Source organism: Rhineura floridana, chromosome 1, assembly GCF_030035675.1.
Source record: "Rhineura floridana isolate rRhiFlo1 chromosome 1, rRhiFlo1.hap2, whole genome shotgun sequence".
Taxonomy (NCBI): domain Eukaryota; kingdom Metazoa; phylum Chordata; class Lepidosauria; order Squamata; family Rhineuridae; genus Rhineura; species Rhineura floridana.
The window spans coordinates 90,389,407-90,401,839 of NC_084480.1; the positions used below are offsets into that span (position 1 = coordinate 90,389,407).

Sequence of the window (12,433 nt, forward strand, 5' to 3'; positions counted from 1 at the left end):
TCTAAAGATAAATATTCAGTCAAAACCAGAATTTTTTTTATTGGGTTTTATGGATAAACAAATAGAAAAGAAATATGGAAGAATAATATTATATATGATTACGGCAGCAAGATTATTATATGCACAAAAGTGGAAAATGGAATCAACACCAACAATGGAAGAATGGCTATTGAAATTAATGGATTTAGTAGAAATGGACAAATTGACATGTTTACTTAGAGAAAAATCGACAGATACATTTCTTAAGGAATGGAAGCCTCTTTTAGACTTTTTGTTGAAAGATCAAAATAAAATGATACTGGGATTTGACGATTAATTAAGACAGCCTACGGAGAAAAGGGACTCTGTATGTATACATTAAGGGACAGGTTTGATGTATATTATATACTTATAGCTGATCTGCGACAAATCGGAAGTCAACTATTTTATTTTCATTTTTTGTTGATGTATTGTTATGTTTTTTTGACTTTGTTTTGTTTGGTTTTGGAAAATTTTGAATAAAAATTATTATAAAAAAAAAATGCCATATGCTTTGTTGTTGATATGAGACCAAATTCAAATAAATGCAAATTCTATCTCATAGTTAACAAGGAATGTGTAACTGACACGTGGAAAAGGATCACTGTCATCTAAGTTATGGTGATGTTGACGTTTTCTAGCAAACCCTGTCATCTCTGTACACCATTAGTATCCAAATCTGAAGACCGAAAGGCCCAAAAGGCTCACCCGGCCCTACAAAGGCCACATGTAATATAATAACAATAAAATTAGCTACCTCAACCTAATATATTCCTGGGCCTAGCAGGAAGTCAGAAGCCTAACCAAAGAGCTCCGCACCCCCCAAAGCAGCCACCATGTAATAAAATTAATAGAATAAAGTACCTTGAACTTAATATAGGCCCGAGTCATGCAAAGGCTGTAAGCCTAACCAAAGAACCCTGCACAATGGCTGAGAGAGGCTGCCAATGTGTCAACCACATCCTTCACCGTCTTGCGCCCCCTACCTAGGCTGAACTCACACCCAGCCTTGGCAACCAAAAGGGGAGGGGAATAGGGCCTGTTGAGGCTTGAAAGGCTTGTGCAGCCTCCTCTCCCATAATTAGTTCTAAGTCTGCAGCCCACGGCTATTGGGAAGATTTGAACCCTGATCTCCCGGGTTGCAGTCCAAACCTCAACCACTACACCAAAACCTATCCCAGGCGTATGGGTGGGGTAATTTAAAAATGCCCAAAGGCCTGCATTTTATGAGGGGACCTCTCACACACACACCATTTCCTTTCTTGGGTGGCATTATTGCTTTAAATCCACCCCGACTTATAATTATGAATATTATTATTATTAATATTATACCCAATGACTGTATGTGTGATTCCCTTATTCCCAGTCATTGGCTTATAATTATAATTATGAAATAATAATTATTAGAAATGCTGTGTGGTGAAATTAACCTATTGCAGTTTAGCTCACAACAATAAATACGCAAACAGTATCAGTGTCAAACAATGCAATACCAATATTATTATTAAACTAAAGACACTGCTTAATGTATAAAACCCCTAAACATAAGCCATGCAGCACCTATAATTTATTTATATTCAATAGAATCTAATCGTGTAATTCAGATTATAATTGTGTTGAGTTCTTGTTTAACTGGCTGCCAAGGCAGCCTTGAGGTGGTGCTGCTGGAGAGTACAGGCGTCTCCCTCCCCCACCAGCCGTGTGTGCATGTGCCAGCCACGTTTGGCTGAGTAGGCCCCTTTAACAAGGCCCACTCCAGCCGCAGCCACTCCTCCACGCGACCACCCTGCCTGCAGCCCACACCCCTAATGGGGAAATAAGGAGACCAAAATCGGCCCGCAAAAGGCTCCTTGCACCGCAAAAAACTACTGTTCTGCAGCTACGTCTCCCAGCTGCTCTGTCCCTCGCCGTCCACGTCGCGCGAGCAAAGAGGGGGTAAGAAAGGGCAGCTGGGCTTAAATAGGCCCTTAAGCCCTGCCCCCTCATGCTGCACATCGCGTGTGCGTAATAGACGCGACGCGCAACTTTGCCCTTACAGAAGATGGAGGCAGCAGCTTCGCCTCCGACTGCAACTAGGCCCCACTCATCAGTTACACGGTGAGTGAGGCTTCATTTATCCATGTACTGCTCCGTTTAGCTAGTACAATTGCCTACCATTCTTTTAAGACAGGTAAAAGAAGTTTAGACTTTTCAAAGGCAAACAGTGGGAAATGACACAATGGTTTTCATATGCCATTTGTTTTGTTTTTAGTAATGTGTTCCTACTAGTACATAATGCCCTTAACAGTTTGGGACCACTTTACTTGAGAGACTGCCTTACCCCATATGTATCCACTCGAGCACTTCATTCTGCAGAATAGGAACTGTTACAGGTGCCACATCAGACTTGTTCTGCACTTGTAAGAAATTATTCTTTTAGTGTGGCAGCACCTACTCTTTGGAACTCCCTGCCTATTGATATCAGACAGGTGCCTTCACTGTATTCCCTCTGGCGCTTGCTTATTTATTTATTTATTTATTTATTTGATTCAATTTCTTTTCTGTTTAGGCAAACCTTTCTAGACACATAGATGTTGATCTGTTTTAATATTTTCAGTTACTAGCTGTTTTGATAATTTTAAATAAATTTTTAATTGCTTGTTTTTAACTGCTTTATTGATAATTTTAATGTTTTTTGTAAACCACTTAGAGGTCTTAACATTCAAGCAGTATACAAATTTTGTTAAAATAAAATAAAAATGCATTAGAAGTGTGGGATATAAGTTCCCTAAATACATAAATTTGTTATGTTGTTGTTGTCATTGTAGAAAATCTAGTTTGGCTGTTTGAAAGACTCTCCCTGTCTGATAAATAATGACATTTGTAAATATTTATTTATTTATTTATTTATTTATTGCACTTGTATACTGCCCCATAGCCGAAGCTCTCTGGGCGGTATACAGCAATCAAAAACATTAAAACAAATATACAATTTAAAACACATTTTAAAAACAATTTAAAACACAATTTTAAAATTTAAAACAGTATTAAAACAATTTAAAACACATGCTAAAATGCCTGGGAGAAGATACATTTTTCTATTGTTCTTGGCTCATTTCAAGGCAGCAATTTCTGTCATTATACTCCCTTGCTGTGTCCCACCCTCCCAAATCTCAGTGAATTAGAGCTGCGCGTGTGGAGATCTACACTAATTAGCACTAGCTGTTGCCCGAAGATACATTTAGCACTACTTATTGCTACCCATTGCCTGCTACTACTGGGGCAGGCTAAGAGATTCAGAGCACAAACATATGTGTGTTTACTCAGCAGTATGGATGGGCAAGAAATTCAATTCAGTTCACATTTCAAGCTAAATTTATCAAATTTGCAAAACAACATGAGAACCAAAACACAGCCATCCTTCCAAATTCGCACTTATCCAAATGCTGTGATGTAGTTCTCCAACTAAGCAGTGTTTGCAAAAATGCATATATTAGGGCAGCCTTTCTCAACCAGTGGGCCACCAAATGTTGTTGGACCACAACTCCCATCAGCCTCAGCCAGCATTGCCAATGGTCAGGAAAGATGGGAATTGTGGTCCAATAACATCTGGTGGTCCATTAGTTGGGAAAGGCTGTATTAGGGGAAGTATGAATATAAATGAATATATTAGTGAAAATAACATACACAAATGAATTTTATTAAGAGAAATTGCTAGCAAAAATGTGTACATTAGTCAAATCTGCATGCAAAAATGTATTTAGTAGGATAAATTCTCACTAAAATGCTGGAGAATTTTCTTGAGGTTGTTTTTTAAAAAAATAAATCACAAATTGCTGAAGAAATGTGGAAAACTGAATTTAAGATTGGAAAAAATGAGAACCGAGAACTGAAATGGACAGATCCTTCAATCCCTACTAAGGAGTAAGTCCTACTATATTCAATGGGGCTTAGTCCTAAAGAGCTCCATCCTGCATAGGATTACACTTTAAACCAGTTATGATGTAGCATTTGGATCCAAGCCTATGTGTAATTATGCATTTATATTTGACCTTCTGATTTTACAACTCTTGCATTTTTCCAGGCAAGGAACACAGCTTTAATTACTGAACCTGTAATGGATACTTAGGTGACAACTGCCGTTATTGTCATGGTGAAGGAAGGAAAACTGACTCCCAGCAACAAACATTGAATTTAAATTGTATCGCTTAGTTCTAATTTATGTTAAGATTGGCTCCTGTTCTCAGGCAAACTGAATAATATTTCTCATATAGCCTTAAAATAAATGATAGGGTTCCCCCCGCCCCCGGATCTTCTCAAGCATAAAAATCACATGTATTAGAATGAAATCTGAGACACCAACAAGGCTTACTATAGCAAAGACTAGAGATAACAGGTGTTTTGTATGTTGATGTTCTGGGATTCAACATTAAGTGCTCCAGTGTGAGGCTAAATTGTATGATATTAAGCTGGTAGTGATTACCTATAAATATTCTTTTTTCTGATTCAATAAATTTTGTAATGCGCTACTAGTGTCACTTGAATCCTGTTGTCCAGTTTGGATCCAATCAATACATCTCCATGATACCCATGTTCTTATAACATTTTATCTTTGCTGACCTTGCTTATACCATGACCTTGGAAGAAGGCAGACATAGGGAGGCCTCTTGTTTGTTAATGAATTTTATGTGATGCTACTCTGTTGGTTATTTTTTCCCCATTTCCTTGTGTTTTCAGAGCACGTGAAGAGTTCTACGATTTTAAGGGAATAACGCAGCTGAATCCAATGGATAGCTACATAACAATGCATGGCAGTCTTGGGTGTTCAGAGAACGTGCAGAGTTATTTACAGAAGCATCTTTTGACTTTTGATTCGATGTTTCCAGAAAGACAGTTAGGATTCTTTTTGAATTCAATATTTAGTTTAATATTGGAGTACCTTGAGTCCCCTCCCCGTCCCGACACTTCCAGCACCTTAGCAAATAACAGAAATAGGATATTACAATTAGCATGTTAGTAAACTACCTCCAGCACTAATCTTTGGGCGTATATAAAGAAAAAGGATACAAAAAGAGAGTGCCAAGAGAACGTTCCCACATATTAGGAATTAGGAAACAAGGTTAGGATATATGAGAACGAACTAAAATAATGTCATTCCAATAAAAATAACGGAGGAAGTCAAGCAGCCATGGCAACAACCCTATCCGCACCACGTGACCCAAACTTCGACAACGCGCCTCCAGCGCAAGACAAAAAGCACAAAACACAATAAAGCAAAACTGGGCGGAGAAATATCTCCGACACGCCCCTCCCTTCCCAAGCTTCCTACACTGTCGCCTGTCCATCACCATCTCCACCACCGCCCTGTTTTGGAAGCTCTGCCTCTGTGTGTGACGCAATTTCCGGTAGGAAGTCCCTTGGGGCTGCTGCTCCGGAGGTCACGTGTACCGGGAGGGTTTGGGGAACGAGAGGAGGAGCCACTCTACCTCCGACAGCAGCTGCGGCGGCTGAGGGTTTTCCAAACCCCTCCCTTTCCAGCGCGCGTTGCCTGGTCCTCGCGACCGTGGCAGCAGATGAAGGAGCCGGCGGGAGGCCGCCCGGAGCCCCTACCTCGCCGCTTCCGCTTGGGCGGCAAGATGGGAGTGGAATGAGCCCCGAACCGGAGCCACCGCCGCCTCCTCTTCTTCCTCCTCCTCCTCCTCCTCCGCCGGTTCGGGAAGCGGAGGTGGTGGCCTTGACTGTGGCGGCGGTGGTGGACGGCGAAGCGGCAGCAGCAGCAGTGAGTGGCGGCAAAAAGTGGGGGAGCCGAATCATGTTGGTGAGGAGAATTGGCTTTAAGCCGGGTGGAGGCGCCTCGGTGAGTGTCCAGGAGAGGGCCCCCGGAGGGCGTCGGTTCCCAGTTCGCTTCATGTTTGTTTTCCTTCCTCCCTTCTCGGTGGCTTCCAAACGAAAGTATGAAGCAGCCGGAGGGTGGGAGACATTCTTCCGGCTTCACTTCTTCATTAGGCAGGCGCAGGTCTCGTCACGGACGGCTTCTCTGCAAATAATCCCCGCGAGCCTCCAGGAACCCCAAGTAAAAGCTGGGTACTCGCTCGGCTCCTGGTTCCTCGGGAAGGGGGCGTATTGCGAGTCGGTCAGGTGCCAGAGTCTCTAGCCTCTTTGAAATCACTGTGCGGGACGACGTTTGCCATCGTTATGCTCCCACATCTGTAGGGCCTTGATGAGTTTTGTGGCCTCAGGAGTAAAGGAAGAGCGCTTCCTCCTTTATGAAACTTCCTGCTCATGAGAAGCTTGACAGATTTATTGTGTACTAGGTTTCCTGGTCTTCCATGCAGAGTGTGAAGTGGACTGTAGTCCACAAAAATGTAAACTCTTATAAAGAATTATACCACGAGACTTCTTATTGTTTTCGTGTGTACTTAGCTTTGGCTGTGACTGGGGATAGGCTCCAGGCCTTACCCTTGATATAAACTGAGTGGGGGTGTTTGTGTATATTGTATATGGCTTGGGTTCCTGCAGAAGTCTTTCAGGTAGGCTTTACAGAAGGTCTTTTTATCAGTCCTTCTGTTTCTTTTGTGATTCACTGCATTTTTTACTGCTTGAAATTAATCAGTGTTTAAACATTGCAATCCTATGTATATTATGAAGAAGTAAGTTTCAGAGAACTTAATGTGACTTGTTTCTATGTAGCCATACATTGTATTCAGCTGCATTTGTTTTTTAAAGCTTCACCCACAGACATCACAGAAATCCACTGCCACACCTTGCAAGTTAGACAAGATTCCCTGCCTCTTTTGTGTTTTGACCAGTCTGTATGTTGTATTTTGACTAAGTAGTGCTTATTTCCCAAATTACTCTTCATTTTCACTTCTTACTATTAGGCTTCCTTTGAGGTGCCTTACACATTTTATGTTCTGAGTCACATGCTGGATGCTTTTTATATCTAATTGCAAAAGATAAATGTTTGAATCTTAGCTGAGGTGCACAGGTTGACATGTATGAGTGGACTTGGACTTGCAGTGATTTACTTGAAATGTAGGAATTGAGGTCCTGTCCTTGAATGAAGTGCATACTGGATCTAATTCAAGCATCACTTGTATAGTGTGGAGTGCATGGTAAAAGTGTTTGTATAGCCTCTTCATGCAATGTGATACAGTGTTTGTGTTGAGCATACTACTGAGTTGGTGTGTTAGTACTGCACAGAAGTCCTGGTAGGTCTTTATGATTATGATGATTTATTCAATTTATTAGACACTTTCTACAATTCATCTTAGCTTTGTAAAGTCAGCCACACTGACATACGCATCACTGTTGCATTAATGCTCATTGTGGTTTTCCCCACAAACAAATGACGCTTGTGTGAGTGACTTAGATCAGATTAGTGCATTCAGACTGATCACCTTGTACAACAGGAATACGTTTTGCACCAAACTGCAAACATAAGGTATTTAGTAGTTGAATAAATGAAGGCCCACATTTGTCTGGGGCCTGGGCTGCCATTTAGTCCAGGGCCAGCCTTGTCTATGTCATTCCAGACCCTTTCATGGTGATAGTTTGTGTGATGCATCTGACTCCACCTATAAGGCCAACACACAACATATACTGAAGTATTTTCTATCAGTCTCCATGTTCAAGTAATGTTTGTATTGGCACCCAGGACAGTGTAACTGGTTTAATATTTATACAAGAGTAGTGGTACTCTGGGGATCGTTTTATTGAAGTGAAAGAGGTAGGATAGGGTATCTCACAGTCCTTTAGGGTTGATGCAGGCTCCCCTGTCTGAGTCTGGCAATCTCTTCATGTAGAATGAATGGGTGTTTTCCCTGAATGGCTAATTGCAAAGTAGTTTTGGTACACAGGGTGCCCAAGTATATGAATTAAACAAGGAAATGAAGCTATTGGGATTTTCCCCCCAGCAAAAAAGTTGTGCAAGTTTCATTAGGTACGTTTTACACAATGATAGTCAGTTTGCCTGTTATGTTAGGTTTGTAAGAAACCAGGAATGAGCAACATGCATATATATAAAAATTCTAGGGGATGGTTGCCCTTATGTTCTTGGATAGGGGCTTTGAGACATAATTTTGTGGATCCCTTGAGAACTGGCTATAAACATGAAGGGGCAGGCAGAAAAATCTGAGGTGACATTGTACTATTACGAAGTATTCTATTGATACAATATGACTTCCTTCACCAAAATTCTGATGAGCAAATGTTATCTATAAGCATAAATGAGCTATGAGCTTGAAACACTAGTTTATCCAAGATGCTGTCACAGAAAAGGATTTAGCTCCATAGCATATTTGTTAACGTTGGCAAGAAGGTACAGAGGGTTTTTTCTTAATCTTTTGATTATGCGTTCAGGGTAATCAAAAAGCAGTCAGTGAAAATGAAATTGAAAATACAATACTTGGGAAAAGAAACTAGTGGATAATTATATTATAAAACAAAACCTACAGATCACTTATCTAGCTTCCATGTTCTCTAGGCAAACTGGTAAAAATTGGTTACACTAATAATAAATATTCACAAGTAAATTATTCCCGCTAGTCTAAGAATGAATTCTCATTTCTTAGTTATCTGTCTCTTATTTATTTAACAAAATTTATATACTGCTTGAATGTGAAAAACTAAGTAGTTTACAAGACATTAAAATTATAAATAAAACAGTTAAAAAGTAATTAAAACATATGTAAAAAAATTAAAATAGCTACTGAAATATTAAAACAGATCAATATCGATATGTCTCTGGATAGGCTTGCCTAAACAAAAAAGTTTTAAGCAGGCACCAAAAGGAATGCAGCAAAGACACTTGCCTGATGTCAGTAGGCGGGGAGTTCCAAAGAGCAGGTGCTGTCTTGCTAAAGGAATGATTTCTTACAAGTGCAGAATGAGTCTTATGTGGTACTTGTAATAGTGCCTGTTCTGTAGAGTGAAGTGCTTGAGTGGACACTAATGACTATTGTTAAAGGGGCATAGGGAGTGTGGCAGGCGAAGTGAAGGAAAACACACAAGACAGTCTCCACCTGCTGAAAATGGATCCGTCGTTTCTCCCTTCCCCCCACTTTCCATGTAGTGGCCATCTAGAATTACTAGAGAGTACAGTAGGGTCCCGCTTGTCGGTGCTCCAGCTGATCATGTGCTACAGCTGACAGGGATCAGCTGGAGCATGCCAGCTCCCCGATCGCGCTCTCCAGCTGATCAGCTGGAGCGTGGGGAGATTGCATGCAACAGCTGAGTTGGGCCCCACTTTCCGGCGGTTTCTGTTTTTCGGTGGGGGCCTGGAACGGAACATGCTGTATGAGTGGGGCCCTACTGTAGAGGAAAGTGAACTGTCTTCACCATCTGCTGAGCCAGATCCTTTTAAATCTGGTTATTTAGAGATAATATACCAGCTTTTGTAAAGGGGTGTTCCAGGCTTGGGAGTATTTTTTTTTTTACACCATTCGGTATTGGCAGAAGGGGGAAGATTAATGTGATTTGAGCAAAGTGTATGTTTTAGGAGCTATATTTTGGGGAAAGGGGCATTATAGGGACAAGAAAATGTTAGTAGAAAGGATTTTTTCCCTTTATAATTGGCAGAGAGTACTTTTCCTGTCATCACTCTTAATGTTTCTGTACCAGTTTAAATAACTGAAAGCTTAGTTAATTGAATAAATTAAATAATTGCACATAAAAATATTTGCCGTTGTCACAAATACCAAAAAAGCTCTTAATGATACAGGTTTTAATGTTATATAAGCCAAACCATTTAATTTTGTAAAAAGAAACCATATAGGTGCTTAATGAGTATGCTGCACACGATTTTGTCACTATTGCTGACTCCAGTATTCTGTCTACTCAACAGGAGATAATTATCTGAAAAGGCAAAACATTTCCATTTAACATTGAGAAGGGGGAAATGTCATGAATGAAAGGAATTATTCTGGAAACTGTTGAATTTCATAGGCAAAACTGTGCTTCTGTTCAATAGATGATTAGAAAAGCATTAATGGGACTATTTCAAAGAAGAGTTGTACGATAACATAATAAAACTGCAGGTATCAATTAATTTATTTTATGTTGTTTGTTACATTTATAGCCCACCTTTCCTCCAAAGAGCTCAAGTAGCATTCTCTCAACTCCACCCCAATCCTCTTGCAATACCCTATGACAGTGGTTCCCAAATTCTTTTCCCATAGATCATTTGAAAATTGATGAGGGTCTTGGCGGACCACTTAATGGTTTTTCTGCCTGTTTTTGCAATTGTAATATGTTGTGCAATATGATTTTTCATGGTTTTTATTGCTTTTATTTCTTGTTCTATAGAACTCAGATTTGTAATACAATATAAGAAATAAAAGAAGCGATTAAAATGTAATTAAAAATCAGTATGAATATTTAATGCGGTGGATGTGCAGTCTCTTGTATTATACCACAAATCTACATGCACACCACAAGCTATCTGAATGAAGCTTGGACCACAGTTTGGGAACCCCTGTCATATGAGGTTGGGCAGGTTGAGAGATACTGATAGGTGTAAGGTCACCCAGCAAGGTTCATGGCTGAGTGGGGCTTTGAGCGCAAGTCTCCCTGTTCCTAGTCTACCACTCTTAACTGCTTCAGCTGTCTGGCTCTCAATTAAGTTTCCTTCATCCCAGACTATGCAGTTTAATTAGGAGAGTTATTAAACTGCATAGTCTGGGATGAAAGAAACTTGCTTCATTTAGTGGGACTCCAGGTAAGTGTGTTTAGATTATAGTCTGAGTACGTTTAAATAATCTTCCAGTTTATGCAGACAAGGCATTATTGGGTGCATGAGCAAATCCTCTGCAAAAATGAAACCCTTTCTACTGATGATACACTTTCCCCATATTCCTAAAGATCAGAGTGTTTCTTCCTCTTTCTTGGGGGATTTGTCAGTCTAGCCATCTTCATGCAGTGCATGGCTTTTGTTTCAGATGGATTTTAGTACTTTACGCTTGGGTGATACGGTAGTTTTATATCTGTAAGGATTTATCTAACTTATATGTTAAAAATAGGTACTAGCCTTGAACATGTGGGGTACGCTTAATTAAGCATAATTGTTAGAGAAACAGAGAATTGATTCACTACTGTTGCACTAATTGGCATGTACTGCACAATAGTATTCTAATTTAACGTGAGCTCTTAATTTTGATTGATTTAACAAAAATCCCACTGTGTGTTTAAATTAAAGAATGCCTTTACTAATTAAAATGTTTTCAGAAGCAAGCTTCTAAGAGTAGTTCTGTATTAATATTATTCTTTTTCTTAACAGCAAGGTATTGGTCAACCAAGCGTGTACCATGCAGTAGTTGTCATCTTCCTTGAATTCTTTGCTTGGGGACTGCTCACAACTCCCATGCTGACAGTAAGTTTGCTAACCTGGGAATTGTCTCTCAGTGCAGGGTAATGTTAATAAGTACCTGCAGAATTACATGTGCTTGCCTTTAATTTCCACTGATCTACAATAATGCTTTGGATCTCTGTAATGTCTGCCACTGTGCTTAGAGGTCCCAGATCTGCAGTTGCATTTTTTAGTGTACATTGCTACGTGGTGGAAGAAAACATCTATACAGTGAATTGTCATAGTACAATGTACACAATGATGTTCTGTGACTTGCAGAACATGAGACAAATTACAATAATGCCTTGGAGGCAGAAGTAAAACAGCAAGGTCTCCTCTATGGGCTTAAGTTGAGTCCAACTGTCTTTTGGCTCATCTTCTTACTGAACTTCCTCCTTCAGCTGCTGTTATAACAGCAGGGCCTCCTCATCAGCTTGGCATAGACCAAGGATGGCTAATTTGTGGTCCTCTATATGCTGCTGAACTGCAACTCCCATAATCCCTGGTCACTGGCCATGCTGGCTGGGACTGATGGGAGTTGTAGTTCAACATCATTTGCAGGCTTCAGGTGTAGCCACCCCTTACTTAAATAACTGCTGTTTGATTCTTCCCATGTCCAGGGCTATCTCCAGCATCTGTTCCAGCTAGTTGTTATGTAAACATTTTGGAAGATTTGGTACCTGAATCTGTTCATTTTCCCTTTCCTCTCTTTGCCTTGTGTTGATAAGTTAGTAAACCATTATTTTAAATTGTTAATCACCTTTAGTGCGTTGACAGAAATGTGTTGCATAAATACAGTAAATCAATAGTAAATTGATACGCTTGGCAAGAATGTAGGAAACAAGATGATGGAAACTGACAAAAAGCAAATTGGTTGCCTCCCCACTCAAAAGAACAGTAAAACTCATGAGTGAGCTTGAACTAGGCTATAGATGGTGTGAACAATGTTACTCGGTGCTCTGTTTGAACCAGCTTTTTCATGTTTCCACTTTTCTGAGGATTAAATTAACTCTTCAGAATGAAAATCCATAAAACATTGGCTTTAAAACAGAGCCCAATAAACATTTTGCTAAATTTACTAACAGCAGTCAT

General features: G+C 40.0%; 1 protein-coding gene across 2 annotated transcripts in view; it reads left to right on the forward strand.

Moving 5' to 3' along the window:
* Positions 1-5,410: 5,410 nt before the first annotated feature.
* LOC133384267 (hippocampus abundant transcript-like protein 1) overlaps positions 5,411-12,433 on the forward strand; it is a 44,855-nt gene continuing 37,832 nt past the window's right edge. Inside the window, exons 1-2 of one of the 2 annotated variants that reach the window (XM_061626183.1) lie at positions 5,411-5,854; positions 11,273-11,365. In XM_061626183.1, the coding sequence (XP_061482167.1) occupies positions 5,645-5,854; positions 11,273-11,365 (303 nt within the window). In that variant the 5' untranslated portion in view covers positions 5,411-5,644. Of the gene's footprint in view, positions 5,855-9,869; positions 10,035-11,272; positions 11,366-12,433 lie in introns of those variants that run through there. The other variant, XM_061626191.1, reaches the window with a different exon arrangement.